Here is a 20,309-nt window from a genome sequence, read left to right on the forward strand (position 1 = left end):
AAAGTTAATTTCCTGGGCAGGAATGGTTCTGCCATAAAACAGGCATCCAGAATCAGTACTTTTTATAGCACACTGCCAATCCCTTCTGCTTGAGAAACTATGTTGCCTGTGGAGGGGGGGCCATAGATGGGATCTGTGTATCCACACACACAGACACATCCACCTGCTCTTGGAGTACCTCTGCTCGGGATGGGTAATGCCTCTGCAGACAAACAGGATTCTGACCTTGCTGCCATGCTGGGTTAAGCTTTCAGAAAGTGCAAAGACAACGCTGCAGGCACCCAAAGAAGGACTCTTTAATGCAGAAAGCCCTTCTACTTGTAAGGCTTCACAAGTTAAAATAAGAAGCCAACAGGGAAGTCACACCCTACCCAGAACTAGGCATTGACAGTGGGTGTAATATAATGCACAATTTCCATTTCAACCTTTCAAAATTTAATTTTTAATACAATTTTTACTGTATTTTAAGCAAACTGCCCTGAGTAAAGGGTGGAGTCTTTCTAAACTAACCCTGGAGCAGATCAGACATTAAATTGATTCAGATAGAATAATAATTCATTTCCCAGTTCAGTCCTTCTTTCAGGGCAAAGAAATGTTACTGGACTGTAATTTATGACTTAAACAGAATTACCAATTGGTCTCACATTACCTTTGTACTCTTCACATATCTGAGCAGCAGAATGAGTTATAAAACTACAGTGAAAAAATTCAATTAAAATCTCTTTTTAATCCTTTATTTCCAGTCCTGCAGGAGCAACAAAATTATTTTAGTTCTAGGAAAACAGAGACTTGTAGAGGCGGCCCTCAGAGCCAGCTCTGTAATTCCACCTCATGACAGGCAAAGTATCCTCACAGGATACTCTGAGCTTGCAGCTGCTGCTTTTACTGCACAGTGCTATCAGTGGGTTCCCAGGTTCTCTCTCCCTGCTCAATTTGACAGCCAAATTCCTTTTACTATTATTTGCTGTTCAGGTTCCTACTAAACCACCTCCCTAGGAACTTTTCTGTCAGATTCCAACAAATAATGATATCCTCCCAGTGACTTCCAGGAACTTAAGTGCATATTTTAGGTTCCAGATGAAAAGAAAAACAAAACAAAAAAAACAAAACCAAAAACAAAAACAAAAACAAAAAAATCCCTGAGCAACTAAGGAGCTGCTCATGCTTAGAGTTCAAGGCATCCCAGTAGCATTTCTGATTCTTTCTTAAATTCCTGATGTTACCATCTTGCTCTTTTGTTGCCAAAACATTCTAGCCTAGTGGCACCTCACTTTTCTGATCTTTTTCTAGGATAGATAAAGTGCCTCTTAGTAAAGACAGATAATGAATAATTCACGTTTCATTTTTTCACCAGCTTCCCCCAGCTGTCAAAACTGTTTCATATTAAAACACATTGTATCATAAAAGCATGGAATTGGAACATAATTGATTTTCCCAAGTTTCAAAATTATTAACCATATTATTTTACAAGGTTCAGCCAGTGCCTCGAACAGGGTCCTCAAACTCCTGATAAAAATTTTACTCTGTTTGCATGAACACTCACTATACTTGCTTATACACTGAGGTAATGCCAGATTTTATATATTGAATATCCCATGAAAGCTTTATGTTTATATCAGCAGAGAATGTTAAATGAACCCAGCTGTAAAGTAAGAGCTGATCAAGTGAGTACTGAAATTTTTTCTTGCCTTTCCCAGCCCCCACTGACCTGTCTGGTGCAGGTGGTCTCTGGCCAGCTCAAACAAACGCATGTGCATGTTGGTGGTGGGGTTAAAGGAGCCACAGGCCAGGAGGATGACAGGGATCCTGCTCCTCATCCTGACAGCAAAACATTACACCTCCTCCCTGCAGAAAAAAAACAACCAAAAACAAAAGACAAACTTGAGAAAGAGGAGTTGCCCTTGGTTCCTGAACTAAAAGGAGCTGTTTCCAGAACTGGGTGTTCCTGGAGCACCAGTGCAGTGTCCAGAGATCTGTCCTGTCCCAGCATCCAGCCCCTGCCTGCTCAGGAACACAGCTGTTCCTGGACAATTAGAGCACCAAACATTCTGCTTCCTCACACACAGACATGGCTAGAACATACCTCTAGAAATTTACATTCTTATTATTAAAACCTGACCATTTTTAAACTTATTTTTAATTTTTAACCTGCTTTTATTACAGAGAAGGGTTTTGTTCTGTTTTCCTGGCCATAGATAACACTGGTCTGCTACAAAATCAGATTTTTTTTAATAACTTCTTGCAATGAAGCTTTGCAACACATTACAAAATCTCATGTGCAACACCAAATCCTACGGTGTGCCTTCCCTGGAGCTGGGCAGGCAGCACTGGGGGTCAGCCAGCTGGCAAACACCTCCAGGCAGATTATCAGCATTGGCCTGTGTGGTTCCTCTGCTGGACTACAGAGCAATGGACAGTGCACCAACAACAGGGAGCAGCAGGGAAGAGAAAGCACAGCTGTGTCAGGAAATCCCCAGGGCCTTACAAAGCTGTGAAGGGAAATGAGTAGGGAGCAGTGCTGTGAGGAGCCCTGCAGGGGTGTTTACAAACAATACTGATATAATTTAAACTGTCGGTCATCTATTAAAAATGTAGCAAAAATCAGTTTAAATCCACTGTGCTTGGAGCTATTTCCTTGTATAAATCTTTTTAAAACTAATCCAGAATACAACTGGAATGATAAAAACAACTGTGTCCCACATCCCTGTCTGCAAATCTAAAATCTTTTCCTAGAATTTGAAATCTCTACATTGTTCATACCTGTGTATCATACATACACCACTCTCCTCCCTTGCCTGGCCTCCAGCCCTCCCCATCGAATGGAATTCCTACTTCCCAAAAGAGAAGCATCCCAAACTTCAAAACTCCTGGGGTAACAGAGCAAACCCAGCACAGACTGTGTGTTCTGATCAGCCAAATCTCATTCTCGCACTGTACCTACAGCTCAGAGCCCACCTCTTACTGTTCCAAGTTCTTACAGTCCCTTCCCCACCCTGCCCCTTTCTCTGAATTAGAAAAATTTAATAATAATGGTTAAATCAATGTCAAATCCATATTTTATAGCTGCCAACATGATAAGTTCATTTATGGAGGATTTACAACCTGAAGGCTGGGACTATACCATGGAACAGCACTCAGTGCACCAAGCAACAAGTGTTACTATTGTCATTTGTGACTTTTTGAACCTTTGACATTTAACCTTTTTACTGAGAAAACCCTTGGAAGCATTTAGTGCTATCTGTAGCTCCAGCATTGAGTACTGAATACAGTGATTGTTTTATACTGTTTTTATTTTACTTTCCTAATTTCTCATACCTTCCATCATACTAGGGGAGCCATACTGGGGAGAGAAGATTTGCAGGCTGTAGAGCCATTGAAAGTCAGCAGCAGTTTTGTGGCCTGTGATGGGAGCAGCTGGAGGAAGCTCCTTCCACTGCACCCTTCTCTCTCCTCTGGTTTACTGTCCCCATGCAGACACAAAAACTCATACATGAAAACTGTATGCAAAATGTACAGCTTCTTCATTCAGAAAAAACAAAAATTGCTCTTGTGTTCAGTATCAGCAATTCTGCAATGTGTCTCCATTGTATGGGGGAAGGTGTTTCTGCCCTGAAACTGAGTAAAACATTAGCATCTCAGTGGAGCTCTCTCATTGCTGCTCACAGCTCTCCTGTGCTCCCTCCTGTTCTCATCAAGTGCAGTTTATATTTCCATAGCTGTTCCTTTATTTGCCATTTCAACTGGATGACTTCTTCTGCTTTGCTTTTAATTCTACAGATTACTCTATTTCTCACCTGAAACAAAGGTGTTGGATGGTTTTATTGCAGGTCTTACTCATTTATACCCTGGAAACCCCAGAGAAAGACTTCAACCTCTGATTTTTAGTGATAGCTTGACAGTACTGATAACGGAAATTCAAAAATCAAACCACCACCACCACCACCAACAACAAACAAACAAACAAAAACAAAAACAAGAAAACAACAAAAAACCCCACAACAAATCAAGTCCGTACTAATAGTGATGAAAAACCATCTCACAAGATATTATACATCTATAAACTCACAAACACCCTATATATATTTTTTAACCACTGTTTTTATTTTTACTATCCCCAAATATAGTGCACCCTATTAAACCAGTCTAGGACAACTTTTAGTATTTGAAACAAAACTTTCTGATTCAGTTGCTATCTCGGCTGGTATTGATTACCTGACAGGTTTTAAATCATTAGAACACCACTCAAAGTAACAGAAAAGAAGATAGTTAACCGATTTTTCAGCTAAGCTCTCTTGAGAAATCAAACACTGGGGAAAGTTTAAACACAGAGTCTGTGCCCTGCTCTGCGTCTGTGTTCCAGCAGCCCTGGCTGAAATGCAAATCTGCATTTGGGGAGCTTCCAACAACAGGGACATCGTGTGGCAATGCAGAAAAGGGCAGTCACCTTCCAATGGGAAATGGCCACACTCAAGCTATATAAAAAAGGTTTAATGATGGATAAAGTGTTATGATTTTCATCAGATAATTCCTACAAGTTCTTTTTCTGGTGCCTATATTCCTACAATATGCCAATAACAGATGATTTTACAGATGACCACAGTTAAGTTCTGCTGAAAGTCAGTAATTAGAGCCGTATCTGATTAATTATCAGCAGCAGAATGGAGTACTGAGCAGCACAGTCTGATTCATGAGCTGTTAAATCAGTAAACTGGAGAACAAGACACTGATACGTGAACAATCTGAGGCACTCACCCTGGAGGGAACATTTCTGCAAAGAGCAGAAATAAACCAAATCCCACCACAGGATTCAAACATTATCTCCTCCTGTGAGGGTGAAGCTAGATTAATTTAGATGAAATTTAGATTTGAACAAGTTAAATGCTGCCCGATTCCATTCTTCTACTGGGCCACATCATTACCTCATATAAATTCATGCAGATGCACTGGGACCAGCTCAGTACACCAAGTGACACTAAGAATATTAGAGTTGAGGGACAGATTTTGTAAGTCAGAAAATAAAAGTACATTTAGTAGCTGACCCAAATCATAGCAAGCCACAATACAGAAATATTCCTTTAAAATATGACTGGATATGAGAGTTTCTCATGCTGTTAAGAAGAGCTGTTGCCATAGACAAGTTACTCCAGACAGTAAGTTTCCAGCATTTGCTGTCACCAAAACAACCCTCCACAACAGTGACAAATATTTACCTGTATATCCCCACCCTCCTTTTAATAATGAACATATGTTATGTACCTGGGTGAGGAAAAATGGAAAATGTATAAATTAGGGCAGCGTCTTACTCACTCATCAAAAAGTTACTCCCTCCAGCCACAAAGGATTTTGAAAGGAGCACATATGTTACACACAGCCCAATATGATGTTGTAACCCTCCAAAACAGCTTTTTCAGGGCCACATGGTGATTCATACTACTACTAAATTCCGGTGATTCAGGTGGACCCCATTTATATGACTTTCACTGACAGCCATGACAGGATACATGATTTCCTATCAGATTCACCACAATTATGAAGCTACTCCTTCCAAGCCCCAGACTTTTAGTCAGAGAACACAAGTCTCATTGCAGCTCAGAGAAATCCCAAGATCTGCTCCTCTCCTCACTGCAGTATTCACTAGAGCAGCAATTTATCCAAGCCTATAAAAATCACCTGGGCTTTTTCCCCATGTAACACTGAAGATGGCTCAAAACACAACAAATGCTGCCTTTAACAATGCACAGGGATTTTTTCCTGAGACAGACCTGCTCACTTTGGGGGTACTCACTATTTCTACTTCCTCTCTGTCCAAACAACAATTTTTCCAGCAGAACAAAAAGTTCACTGTGAACAAGTCACCTCACAGAAAAGTGCCTGAGGCCCAAATTCCAAGTGCTCTGGTGGCACCCATAGAAAGCAGCCTCTGCAGAAGTGTCTCCTCCTCTCTCGAGGTAATAATCCTTCAAATCACAGAAGAACACTTCATTCTTGCCATTCCTTTATTTCAGGCTGTATCAGTGGGGGAATTCACAGAAGAACCAACAAAACTTCTCTATTTTCTCTAAAAAATCAACCTAAACATGACTTCTGGCTCCATTTACTTGGAATGAGTTTTTTCTTCTGCATGAAACTAGTTCTCTGTTTTCAGCTTCCAATGCCAACTCTTTCTGCTCCACTGTTACAGAGAATCAGCAGTTGAAAGGGTCTAAAGAAGAACATTGACCACAAAAAGCACACACTGACAAAGCACAGCAAATATAAATAATAAATTGAGCACAGGACTCATGCAGTCTGAAATACATGCAAATATTGGACCTCCAGGTAATAATGAACATGGCATTGCCTTCAACAATTCTGAACTCTGAAAAAATGGAGCACAATTACTGCTTAGCACAAAGATTATATTCTCAACACACATAAAAATTCAAGTGTGAATTCAAGTCAATAGCACATTTTTTAAGCCTGTGAGTTGCTACAAGCTTATAACTAGAATTCCACAGTGGTACACAAGAGTGTCTGGTCCCAGAGTCCAGTCAATAAATTATCCACAGAGATACTCCCACGATAATATCCTATATGAATATATTTTCCTTATTATTCTTAAGAATATTATATGTTATTAATATTTGTAATCATCCTGCAAAATAATCATGCTTACAGGCTGCCCATTGCCTGAACAGGAACAAGGACTACAACAACTAAGCAACGTGGAATTCAGAAAACACCATTCATGCACATTAGCAGTAAACTCCCATGTTTATAACATCCCTATTTGTGCATTTACTAAATATTCTGAGGTCATTTCAGATTTTCTGCTGTCCTTAAACAGCATACCACAGACAACCACAGCATAATGTCCTTAATGTTCTTTTTCTGTATTGGGGGAAATAATCCCATTTTGTACAAAAGGCATTAATTACATTGTAACTGCTCATAAAACACTTGACAGTACTTAGACTCTGGGCTCTGCAGCAGTTTCATCTGGTTACAGGGCCAGTGATATTCCACTAACCCAGAACCATGCAGAAAAGAAGCAGAACAGTGTCTGCTGGGTAGTGTAGGATCTCACTGGCTCACACAACACCACTCCCTGCACCACTTTGCAGCATTTCCACAACTCAAGAGAATACAATCATCTCCTGGTATCTTGTACTTCCTGCAGTATGATCTTTAGCATTACTGCTCCAATAATCCCTAGTGATCACTCACCATCTGACACTCAACTCCCTTCCTATTCTTTGTGCCCATATCACCTGTTAAATAAGTTTTTTCTTCTTCTACAGTTGTCTAAACTATTCTAAGTAAAACCAGCAGTTCTCCTGGTTGCATGTACGAGTCAGTCATCCACAATGCACAATATATTGATTTACAGAAAAAGAGCATTCACACAGAGCTGCAACTCTGGGAGCCTATTTTTAAGCAAACAAACTCCTGATTTAGTGAAAGCACCAACTTGCCTGTCAAAACAAACTTGCTAAAACTTCAAGAGTTCCTGATGAGAAGCCATTCACAGTGATTTTTTGTCTATCAACATCTCTGTAATTTTCTTTCAACTAGCAAAACACATTTAGCATATCCTAAGGCAGATCTCAGAAACTGAGCTTGCACAAAATTGGAAGATAAATTTAAGTGGTAAAGAAAACACCTTCAATCACGAAAATCTGTTCTTATAAAACTGCTTTTAAAAGGCAGCGAGCTAACGAAACCCCTAGAAGTATTACAGTACAGATGCAAAATAATCATAGGTAGCACCCATAATATAAGGCAGGATTTCCAGAACACAGAGCACGACCTGCCTGCACTGCACCAGATCACTGGGGTAGGATGGCAATTTTTTTGTTTTTGAAGTTCTCCATTATACATCGTGACCCTGCATGGCTAATTTCCTCATTTTGCCAGTTATTGCAGAGAAAAATGCACAGTGCTCGGTGGGCAGAGTGACATCCACACAACTGTGTGAGTAGCAATGGCACTGAGTCAGCAATGTGGAGGGAATATTTCCAGATGCGAAGCTGGCTGGTGAGACTGAGGCAGCTCTCGGGGGGCACCTGCTGTGCCAGGGCAGGCAGGTGGGGTTTGGCAGCTTCACCTGGTCCAGGGGCAGCAGCAGCCACTGAAACACCGTGTGAATTAAATCCTCAGAAACTACCACGGCCATGAAATGCAGTTGGTCTCATTAAATTATTTGAAAAGGGACAAGCTCAAATTCCCCTCTGACAGGACTGTGACCTGCTGTGCCCTCAGTGCTCCCTGCGTGTGTCTCTGGACTTCTCAAAGGTCTTTGAGATCACCTGAACGCTAATTAGGTTGTCATAAATAGGCTAAATTCTAAAATCTGCATTTCTGAAGTTAAAGACACAAGGGCAGTTTACTGGTACAATCACACAGTGGAAGCAGACTTCAGCAGCAAATCACGCCTGGAAAACGAGCTCACCTGGACTGTATTGCTACAAAGCTTAAAGAAAACAAACATCATGCATTGTTTATAGAATCAAACAGCAGCTGCTGCACCCTCTTAAAAGCTGGGGGGAAAGACGAGTAAGTTACACGGTGAAAGCCAGATGGATTGAAATAAATAAAAGTAACCATATATAATGTTGTCCTCTTTGACTCTCACTGCACTTGGGGGAGGGAGGGGTGAGAAGGGAAAAAAACCTTTCTGTTTAAACACACATACATACATAACATAATGGTGGATATGCATTTATCGAGTGGGTGGCGCGGCCAGCCCGGCAGCGCCGGCCTGAGGCTTGAGGCCTGCCCGCGGTGCCCTCGGTGCCCGCTCTCCTCAGTACCCGCTCCCCTCCGTGCCCTCAGTGCCCTCAGTACCCGCTGCCCGCAGTGCCCGCTCCGCGCCCCCCGCCCGAGCCCGCAGCCGCTCCCGAGTCCCGCCAGGATCCGGATGGCTCCTCCGCTCCTCCTGTCCCTCTGTGCTTACCGCAGGGCGAGCAGGGCTCGCGGCCGTTGGCAGCGCTGCCCCCGCTCTCCGCGACGGGCTCGGGGCCGGCCCGGGACAGGCTCGGAGCAGGCTGGGCCGGCTCGGGACACGCTCGGGACACATTCGGAGCAGGCTGGGCGGGCTCGGAGCCAGCCCGGGACACGCTCGGGACACGTTCGGAGCAGGCTGGGCCGGCTCGGAGCCAGCTCGGGACACGATCGGGGCAGGCTGGGCCAGCCCGGGACACGCTCGGAGCAGGCTCACAGCAGGCTCCGGACACGCTCGGGGCCGGCTCGAGGCAGGCTCGGAGCAGGATCGGGACACGCTCGGGGCAGGCTGGGCCGGCTCGGAGCCAGCCCGGGACACGCTCGGAGCAGGCTCAGAGCCCTCTCGGGACACGCTCGGGGCCGGGCCTCCCCCAGCGCCGCTGCACAGCGCCAGCCTTGCCTCCTTGTGTTTTTCTTGAGTCACCTGAAGGTGACCGCCAAAACTTTCGTTTTCCAGCTGTTTCCGAGGGTGGGCTCTGTTGGCGGCCGGGGAAAGATCGTGGCGAGGCGTGGAGTATAATGAATATCTGGAATAATTCACAGCGCTGGAGGTTTGTGTCCAGAAAGGAGACTCTGAGTCCTGTAACTTGATTGAAATAAAGGTAGAGGCCACGGGGCATTTCCCATGGGATCTTTAAAATGATAGGGGCACACATCCTTGGTTTTGCCCTAATTTCCATCCACATCACGCTCGTGCTTTTCCAATTGACCGAGGTTCTCACAAGGTACAGGCTTCCCGAATCCCCTACCTTATGTCCCTCTCTACTATGTTACCCCCCCTTAAATAGATGTGTTAAATAGATTTTGCAAAAAGTGAAGTCTGGAGAGTTTTAAATAATTTGCTTCTTTAACTCTTAGGCATATGAAATCCAGTTTCTTGAGATGTCAGAATGTCACCAGTTAGGTTTAGAGTCCACTGCAAGCATCCTGTTGTTTGTACTGTTGAAGGGAAACACAAATATTCCTCTGGTCTGACACTGTGGTAAAAAATAAATAGGATTGTGGAAGCATTGTTAAGCTCTACTGTGTGAAATGCACATGTAAACCATGAAGCTTCACTCCTGCACAGAGGCCAGGAGATGTACTTCAGATTTTTCATTGCACTTGCTGAAAGCTGGCCAAGAGAGGATTTTGGGAGCAGAGCTTTGGCTTCAGACTGGGAGCAGTTTACAGTTTTGAGGTTTAGCTTCAGGGCGATAAAGTAGCAGTATGGGCAATGCTGAAATTGAATTGAAATTGTGTATGGCTGTGTATTTCCCCGTGACATTTCCATGCTTGTCTTTGGTCCTGCTCTGTTCACATAAAGTTTCATTTTTCATAGACTACAACTTGCAGTTTGAGATATTAGAGAATTATTATTGTTAGTGGCAGGGTGACTTTTGTCGTTGTTTGAAACAGGGAGTGTTGGATGAAGACTACACAAGCAATTTCTTATACATAAGCTGTCCAGACTGTAGGTGCTTAACTTTTGAAAGCTGTGTGATTATACAATGATGGAAAACCAGATTATTAGTTTTGAAATTAAGTAATGTGTCTGTATAAATAATCTTTCTTACAAAAGGATCTAGAACTTTGTAGAAAATGCAATTCCCTAACTCCCTTTGAGAGACAAAAGTCCATTTTTAAAAATCTTTATGGGACTGACATCCTGTGTATAAGGGACCACTTATTCTGGCTGACCAGACTTTCTAAACGTATAAAGTTTTTTCTGAGAAGTAGTAGCTAGGATTAAAACCTCCTCTTTCTAGAGTCTGAATTACTGTAACGTGTTTACTCAGTATATAAGATTCCCTATAAAAGGAAACATTTCATTTATAGAGAAGGCAGCCAATCCAGATGTTAAATCTTGTGCATCAGGTTGGAAAACTAAGGATGAACTGGTGAGTGGGCAGAAATTAATGTGGCTCCAGTGATCCCAGTGGGAGCTGTTCTGTGCTGGCTGAGGTTCAGTCCTTCACCAGTTCTGTTGTAAACTGAATCACAGGTGTAGTAAAAAGCATTTCTGGCTTGCTGTCTTTAAACATAAGGTTTCCATTTCACAGTAGTTTCTAAAAACTGTTTAATAAATAAAATGCTTTAGAGCTGAGAGTAGTTAGCTGAAGGTAGCAAACAGCGCAGGGTGTGATCCTAAGCTGATTCTCCCCTGAGCCCTCTGGAAGTGGGTGAAATTGCAAACCATGCCTGAAGTGCGGTGGTGTAAAAGGGATGATGTGGGAAGAGATGAGTATCTGACAAGAAAGTGTGCAAGAACTGAAGCACTGAGATGTTCCTCTGCAAGGGAAGAACAAATGACCACAGAAAGTTCCCCAGTGATAATGAAAGATGGGCTAATTAAAACCTATATTCCAGCAACCAAATGAAGACAAAGTTACTGCTACAGAATCATGTAATGTTCTGACAATTACCTAAAGAGAATGGTAATCACCAGACTATTTTCTACTCTTTAACACAGAATTATTTTCATGGGTTGGTTTCTGGCCTAGTTTCAGGGGGAGTTTGGAGCAACATGTTATTCTGTTGCTCTTATATTAGAATTAAGTAAAACATAAATCAGAATACCTGTGTCAAAGTGTGAAACTATGAGTATGAAATTCCTAGCCAAAGTTGTTCCAGATGCTGTGAATCAGTTTTTGTAAGAAAATATGGCATTTAATGCAGTTCTTGAGACGCGAAACTCCCAGGGTCTTACACAAGTTGTGCATGCTGAGGCTGAAGAATTAGGGCTTGTAATTGTAAATTAATAAATAATATTTTAGTTCTTGGCATCTTCTCTGTTCTGATGTGTAATTCAGATCTGCTGAAAATTCTGTTGGAACGAGATGGAGAAGAGAGACATGAAAAAAGTGTTCATTAACCTTTCCCCTCCATAACAGAGTTGGAGAGCATTAGCTTGAAACATTGGTGATATTCACATGATTTCATCTACACACAAGTAAAGGAAATAATACAAATGCACAGCTTTTATCTTGAAATTACTTAAGTGCTACTGTTACAGCTACTTTGAATATTACATCGAATATCACAAATATGGGTGGGCAAGAGAACATTGTCTTCCTGCAAATGAAAATCATTCTGTTTGTTGATTGCTGTTGGAATTAAAGGCAAACATTAACAAATCCATTATTACTGAGGCAAGCAGCAGGAATCAAAAGGCTAAACTGCAGTACAGAAACAAAGCAAGCAGGCTCCGGTGTGCTGATTCTTCTGAAGTCACAGAAGATAAATGAGCTGAGGTAGAGACAGTGCAGAATACAAAGCTTTGTCTGAAAGTTAAGAAAAAAACCCAAGCCAACTTAAAAAGGCTCAAAAACAATCATAAAACTTTTTAACTTGGCTGCAAGGAAGACTTATCTAGAAGATAAAATACAAACAGAGAAACAAAGATAAACCAAATTTTTCACTTCTTTTAGATTTCATGACCATCAAAACAGTTTTTTTTTTTGGGGGGGGGGGGTTATTTTTTTTTTTTTTTTTGGTCACAGAATGAGCAGGTGAACAGAATGAAATGTTTGGTTCATTTCTGTTTTTAGAGTCTCTCAGACATGCATTTTCAATTGCTTTGTGTTCTTTTTTCTCCCTCTCCACTGTTTGTTAAGTTATGTCAATATGCATCAATTGTTTTTGTCATTTCCTTTACTTGCTTGTTTTTTGAATTTTAGTGGAGCTAAAATGATTTCTTTTCTTTGCATGATGTTTCCAGTGACATTCCATATTATCTTTCCAGCACAGTAAGTGGTATTGCTAGCTGATAAAATCTTACAGTTGTTTGGTATTTCAGTCACAATTAAATACAATTTGCAGGGTTGTGTCTGGAGGTAGCAACAACAACAACACATAACAGTCCAAGAGAAATTTTAATTTTTTTTTTTTTAAATATAAGAAATTTGATACTGTTTTTTCAAGTGGATTTTATGAAAGTATTTGGCACCTTGCTTTTCATTCATACATTCTTTGGCATCTCTGTTGGTGAATATTAGTGTGGTGCTGTGTTCTTCTGTAACCTACAGAATTTTACCAGCAGGTATTTTTAATAATTGTGCTGGAAACCTCAGCACCATTTTTGTCAAACATCAGCTTTTCTATACCTAAAGCCTCTGCATCACTGGAAGCTTGAGATTTAATAGTTCTGCTGAGCTGAAAGTGGGAATAATGCCATTATCAGAAGGAAATCATTCTTGTTTTCTTGGTATGGCTCTGTTGTAATTCAGGAAGGACCAAGATGAAAAAATTCTGCCACTGTATTCTGTAATATATTCCTGTGCAGCAAAGGAGCTGTAACATCCCCACCATGGAACATGGGTAGCCCAGCAGAGTTAGAACTTCTCTCTATGGTATGTCCAACACTGGCACTTGCTGGATCTCCTTGTGCCCTGTGCTAATGATTTTAATTAAATTGCTTTTAGATCAAATGTGGCAGGAGTCGATATGGAAATGTATTGTGGTGTCATATTTGTTCTGATAACATTCTGACTGCAGAGTGCTTGCTGATCCCGTGCACAGGTAGGGCAGAAAGAAAGGAGATGAGTCCAGGACTGGAAAGCATTTAGGTTTTCATAAAATTGGGTATCTGACACATTTCAGAAAAGCTACAGAGATCTTGTGTTCTTTCAATGCAGAACAAAGACTGATTTCAAACTTTCAATGTTTGTTGTGAAGCAGAGCTGTAATTTTTGGGGACCCCTGTAATTTTTAGAATAGCTTCTCTGTAACACCGAATTGTGTAATGAAGGAAAACTGAGTATAATATGTGGCTTTCATTACTGCTTTTCTGGGAGAAATTGCTGCAAAGGCACATCATTTCCCCACTCTCAGAAACAGAGGCACTCCAGCTTTTGATTCTGTGGCTGCCACAGCCACACAGGCTTGCTGAAATGCTCAACTTTGTTCCTATTTTCTGATAGCAAACCTTACATGTTTTTTCCCCCATGTAACCTTGTCTTGGTTTGAAAAGACAGATGTCTGCTAAGGAAGGTAGAAAGCTCTCTTGAAATGGAAAATGTAAACCCCCTCCCTCTGAATTATTATAATTTCAAAATTAAGGAGCTCTCAGGCAAAGATATGGGAATATGAATAACAGTTCTTTACTAGGAATATTTTTTTTTTTTTAATGCAGTAATACCAAAAAAACCCCCCAAAAAACGAAAGAAACCCAAAACATTGAGTCAGAATCCAAGCTGACACCCGTCAGTCAGTCAGGGTGTTGGCAGCAGTCCCATTCAATGGTGGCTGCATCCTCCTGCAGTGGCAGATGTGGTTCAGCTGGAGCAGTGCTCCTGTAAAAGGAGCAGCCTTCCTCCAAAGGTCCAGGGATGATGTAGAAGGGCCTGTTTTTCCTCTGGAATCCAGTGGAAAAGGCTGCTCTGATGTTCCAAATCTCAATTTTTCTCTAGGTAGGAAAGGCTTGGCTCCTCCCCTGGCTGGAGCATCTCCCATGGGATGATGTAATTTTATCAGTCATGCACTGGGACTCAATGGCCATGAACAGGAGATATCTCCTGGAGGGAGGATGGGTTGCAGAAAAGATAAAGAGCACTTCCCCACCTGATTTTAACAGCTGGCCTATTAACAGGATGTCTCCCCCTGAGTTATGAGAGATAAGGAACAGTGCTCCACTTGGTTTCAACCAGTGGTGATAGAATACATACTTCTGGTTACATCTTGCATTGCAACCTAAGACAAACCTCCTTTTCGTCTCCTGGAGTTGCCAGAAGGAAGTGGAGAGAATTTTTCCCTTCCTGTAACTGATCTCTGGTTAGTACAATGGGATTTTTGTGGACAAACAAAGTGGTCAGGAGAGGGAGGGCTTTGTGTTTGGGGGAGGCATTGCAGGGTCACTGCTCCCACATGGAATTCCCTCTGTGCCCACACAGTGCTGGTGCTCTGGCTCTTAGCAATGTCCCCAGACCATGGCAGGAAGTTAGCTGCAGTCTCTCACTGCCAGTTAGGTGCTGCCTGTCCTGGGTACCTGGTACTGCCATCCTCCTCCAGGACTATTGAGGCACAATATGGTTTGAATTTTTAAAATAAAGAAATTACTTTTATTCATATTTGTATGAACAAAACACTTTTTTTTTGGAGATGCAATATTGTACTTAAGAAAGTAAAAAATACTTGTGCTGTAAACTTCACATTTTACCCATTTTTTTGTTTATGGTTTCTGTTATCTTTGACAGCTAGAAGATTTCTTTCTCTCATCCCTTAACAGTTTAGTTTTTAGTGACTTGGCTAGTATATTATTTAATCTGTTGTATTTAAACATTGAAATGATACAATGACGCATTGTCATGATGCTTAAAACCTTGATTTCAGTATCATTTCATAGAAAGGATCTTTTACAAAACCGTATTGTGCAGTGCAAAGCATCAAGGCTTTCATCCATCTTCATTGTTCCTCATTTAGGCCTAGATCTACTCTTGCATGCCAGATGGCAGCTGCAGAGGAGTTTCAAGTTCTAGCAGCAATGGATGGGAAGATAAGTGCCTCTTGAGAAGGGAAAGCCAGATTGCAAATTCCTTTCAATTGCACCTGATGACTTATTGCCAGTCACTAATTGGTTTGCCCATACACAGACAATTCAGAAGCCAGCAGCAGTGCCTGACTTTGTCTGGAGCTCTGTTCTTCCTGCAGAGATCACTGCTGAAATAAACCCTTGCAGAGAAAAATATTTTACATGCAGCTCTGGGAAAAGTAGACCTAAGGGTTTTTTTCCTGTGTTTGTTTGTTTTGGTTTTTTTTTTAATTTTCATAACTGCTGTGTCAAGATTTTTGCCTTCAGGAGAGCCACAAAATCTTGTGTAACTGTCATTGTTAGTTATTATTGCAAAATAGTATAGCTGGCTGTTATGTGCTAACAACTGACAATATATTTCTGAGTGCATTTTCATTTTAGTCCTGGATGAGGCATTTGACTTATTTCTACAGCATCCAGAGAACCAGGAGGCCCAGCTATGAAAAGCACAGAATAACTCAGGAATGAGAAAGTTATTTTCCCCACTTGGAGGCCATGAGCAGCTGGAGTGTCTGTGAAGCTGTAGAGCAGTGCTGGTGATTGCCGTTGCGGGTGATGACAGACAAAAGCTGTGTGTAACGGTACAGCCTACAGCCCAGCTTGTAATAACCCCTTTAAAAGGTGAAGTATCCACTTAGAAAGCAGCATCCCTCATGCACTGAAATGACAGTAATTTTCCAGCTAATGCAGGACCAGCATTATCTCCTGAACTCGTCAATGGAAAGCATTTTCACTAGATGTGTTTTACTGCAGGCAGTGACAACATATCGGTTATGTGGGAACAGGAAAAAAACCCAGCTGTCTGTGTTATAAATTATTATTAGTCTTCCTGAGGAAAAAAAATCAAGGAAAAACAGGCTCTGTAATTAAGATCTTCAGTGTCCACTGTCTTTGTTACCCTTTTGTTTGTGATCACAATCCCAACAAAGCCAGAAGTGGAGCTGTGAGTGTGCAGCATGTCAGGGCTGTAACACCACACAAGTGGGTGAAGATGTTAAATAAATTATTTAATAAACACGAAGTAAATGAATCACTGGGAATCAATGGTACTTACCAAAGGTATTCTCAAAAAAGAAGGGTGTGAAAGAGTGGAAATATTCCCAAGTACAGCAGAAACACATAAACATGTGGAGAGATCACCGGGGAGATTCGCAGCACTTAACTGGACCGTGAATTGAGTTCACATCTTGTAAGTTATTGTTTGCTTCAGAAAATCGCTAAATTGACTTTGCCTGTTGAGGGCCCCAACAGTAAAAGATAAAATAAAATCACAGACCAGCATCCAATCACAAATGAAGCTGTTTGCTGTTTAACACTTGGATAGCTGTGTAGTAAAACCCACAGTCCACAGGGAAATGAAATTTAAACATCTCAAATGTGCTCTAAAGCAATGAATGTAGATTCCTAAAAATCCTAGTACAGGTATTTTCAGTGTTTTGCTTTGTTTTTCCTCCAGACCTAGAGAAGAATGGGGTATGTACAGAGGCCCCACTTCTAGATTTGAGCTAGTGGCTTTGTGGCTGACATAACTTGAAATTCTTTCTTGAGATGGGTAGAAATTCTGTTACTCATCAGCAAGTAGAGGGGGGAGAAAAAAAATTTATTTAGCAGAACACTCTCAATTTTGGGTTTGATAGCAGCAATGAAGAATCATTGATCCAATACAGGGTGTGTCTGCAGCTATTTCTCAAGCAGAATTTTACAGATGTTTGGGATGCCCTGGGTTTGTGCGAGTGAGTGACTGCTGTGATAGTGCACTCTTGGAATGGGGCTTTGGGAACAGTGCACTCATCTGGGATCTCTGCAGAGTGATCAGAGTAGTGGGGTCTGTCATGGCTGTGGCAAAACTCTGACCTGATAGATGCCTCTCAAAACATCACTGTGTATTGGTGGATAAAAATGTCTGGGGAGCTTTGTATGCTAAAGGATTTCTTAAACCCCCGAGGGAAAACAAATGCCAAGTACAGGGAAAAGTCTGTTACGGTTTGAATTGATGAAACCCAAATATTTTGGAGGAATGGCTGTGAATACAGCAAAAATTGAGGTAAGATGCAAAGAGATGTCTGAAATGGTTTTCTACTTTGTAGTGATCTGAAGATAAAGAATAAGAATGGTGAGGTAATACCAGGGTCTATATGTGAAATCTCTTAAAATGTTAAATTGTACATGATCAGGTTTTTTCCCATGATGAGATTTATGTCTTGTATATGTAACAAAGTGGTGTAACAGGTGAGATTATCAGATAAAGCAACCCTTCACTAGATTTGGTTGGTGACAAATCTAAAGTTGTAACTTGACAAATCTAAAATTGTGACTTTACAAATCAGTATAAAAGTAACAGGTGCTTTACTTCAGGGCACTGCTGCTTTACTTGTGAGGGATTCAGCGTTAGTTATAGTCAGAGGAAATTCAGAGGAACTATTGGACTGTCTTGGGCTGCAATACAGGCTGTGACAAGAAATGTGTGTTCTATCCTCTCTGTAGGAGCTGGGTGGGGCAGTGACCCTGATCTCCTGGCACATATTATCTGCTAATGGGCCATCTTTAAACCAGCTGGGGCAATCATCTTTATCTTTCCACAGCCCATCCTCCCTCCAGGAGATATCTCCTGTTCATGGCCATTGAGTCCCAGTGCATGACTGATAAAATTACATCATCCCATGGGAGATGCTCCAGCCAGGGGAGGAGCCAAGCCTTTCCTACCCAGATAAAAACTGAGATTTTGGACACCAAGGTAACTTCTTTCCACTGGATTCCAGAGGAAAGCCAGACCTTTCCACATCATCCCTGGACCTTCAGAGGAAACTGCACCCTTTTACAGGAGCACTGCTCCAGCTGAACCACATCTGCCACTGCAGGAGGATACAGCCACCATTGAATGGGACTGCTGCCAACACCCTGACTGACTGACGGGTGTCAGCTTGGATTCTGAGTCTGGCAGTGTTTTGAGATTGTTCTTTGTAATACTGTATTTCTATTTCAATTTTTCTAGTAAAGATATTTCCCATATCTTTGCCTGAGAGCCCCTTAATTTCAAATTTATAATAATTTGGAGGGAGGGGTTTTACATTCTCCATTTCAAAGAGAAGCTCCTGCCTTTCTTGGCAGGCACCTGGTCCTCCAAACCAGGACTTGGGCTGATAGTGCAGTTGCAGCAAAGTGACCAAAATAATATGTATGTGCATTTATTGCTTTTGAAGGTGCTGGCTTGAATGGCATAAGATACAACAAATTCACCTTTAGACATGTAGCCTCCAAGCATGGAAAAGTAGTTCGGTTACTGTACAGCTAAGTGAGAATTTTTCCCAATGGAGCGAAAATTACTGCTTTTTCTCCCTGAGATTAAATGTCATTTGTTAACAGTTTTAGAGATTTTCTTCAGTCTTATTTTTCAGTCTGGGCTGAATTCAATGGGGTTGTGAGACCGAGATCAGTGAGTTTGTCCTTGAAACCACCCAGGCTGATTGACCTTGGTTAGAATTGTTTGGTGAGAACAGAGGTGATGGAGATGCTTATTTTTTTGGTGAGATGGAACATCCTGCATTTGAGAATAAACCCTCTGTTTGGATCTTCTGTTCCTAAGTGGCAGTGGTGGGATGACAGCGCTGCATGAGCAGTGGGGGACTTCTTGTTCTTACTATTCTGTCTCAGAGACATTTGTGTGTGGACTTTTTAAACTTTTGGTGGGTTGGTTAAACTTGATATTTTACACACTGTAACCACCAGGTTTATTTGTTAGTGTGACACTCCACACACATCTCTGCAGATACCGCAGTGAGGGAATTATCTGTGAGGTCAAACCTGTTCCAAAAGGTGCTGTCTCCCTGATAGGTTCAAGGTGTTTTTCAATGAATCATTGCTCCAATAAATCAAATTGTATATATACTGGCCTATCCAAGCCAGGATATTAATTCTCAAGCAGTGCCTGTCATGAATATGGAGTTTAAAAGACCTGAGATGAATAAAGCATATGGCCTTTACATTTCAAGACTGTCTGTAATTCACTGTACTTTCTTCTTGATACACACACAAAGGTGAATTAGTTCCAGACAAAAATGCATCAATGCTCTATTGAATAGTCAATTATTAAACATGTAATAGGATCTCTGGTTATCAAGGCATACTCAGCATGTGCACAGAGTACATAATTTGCCCCAGAATGGAGTGAAATTGGTCTATTTTGAAAAAATTCCAGGCAAAATTGTATTAACATGGAACTAAAACCAGTTATTGCTTCTGCTGTACAATGAATGGGCTTACTTGACTTCATTAACCATCCCAAGGAGCTAATTTCAGAGTCTTATTATATGTACAAACCTCGAAAAAATAGCAGTAAACAACATTATTTTCCTTGCCCTCAAGAAATAATCTATCCAATTTACAATGTTCTGTTTTGTGGAGAAGTAATGTTTTTGACAAGTGTACATGAAGGTAAATGTTCCCACATAAATGTCCTGGCAGCACTGCAGCTTGCTTGAATAAAATAAAAAAAAATTTTTGCTGAACAATGAGGAAATTACTTCATGAATGTCACCTGCATGAGGTTTCAAGTATTATTCATTTCCCTCAATTTTATTCAGGAGAAAAATATCTGACTGTTTGATTGTTGGCATTGTTGTCAAACTAGAAATATTATTCAAGCTGTGGATGTTTATTATTTTACTGCAGTTATGTACCATGATTGCTGCATTAGACCATTCATCTGTTGCATATTTTTGATTAACATTAGGAAAGTTGCAGATTTATAACAGTGTGGGAAAGGTACCGTTTAAATCAACAGACAGGTGGGGTTTAGGAAAACTTAATTCTCAGTTGTATT

The 20,309-nt window shown here is 41.3% G+C and overlaps 3 protein-coding genes across 6 annotated transcripts in view; 1 reads left to right on the top strand and 2 right to left on the bottom strand.

Moving 5' to 3' along the window:
* Window positions 1-8,729, bottom strand: part of RBP2 (retinol binding protein 2) — a 56,616-nt gene extending 47,887 nt beyond the window's left edge. The window contains exon 1 of the mRNA XM_079315428.1: window positions 8,726-8,729. The gene's annotated coding sequence lies outside the window, so the exon portion shown is untranslated. The remainder of the gene's footprint in view (window positions 1-8,725) is intronic.
* NMNAT3 (nicotinamide nucleotide adenylyltransferase 3) overlaps window positions 1-9,031 on the bottom strand; it is a 20,509-nt gene extending 11,478 nt beyond the window's left edge. The window contains exons 1-2 of one of the 3 annotated variants that reach the window (XM_079315423.1): window positions 8,936-9,031; window positions 1,709-1,845 (exon numbers count right to left, since the gene is read on the bottom strand). In XM_079315423.1, the coding sequence (XP_079171549.1) occupies window positions 1,709-1,817 (109 nt within the window). In that variant the 5' untranslated portion in view covers window positions 1,818-1,845; window positions 8,936-9,031. Of the gene's footprint in view, window positions 1-1,708; window positions 1,846-3,794; window positions 3,818-5,210; window positions 5,364-8,935 lie in introns of those variants that run through there. The other 2 variants (XM_079315422.1, XM_079315424.1) reach the window with 2 other exon arrangements.
* MRPS22 (mitochondrial ribosomal protein S22) overlaps window positions 1-20,309 on the top strand; it is a 403,791-nt gene that overhangs the window by 83,802 nt on the left and 299,680 nt on the right. The window lies entirely within an intron of this gene.

The sequence above is a fragment of the Erithacus rubecula genome, assembly GCF_903797595.1.
Source record: "Erithacus rubecula genome assembly, chromosome: 11".
NCBI classification, from domain to species: domain Eukaryota; kingdom Metazoa; phylum Chordata; class Aves; order Passeriformes; family Muscicapidae; genus Erithacus; species Erithacus rubecula.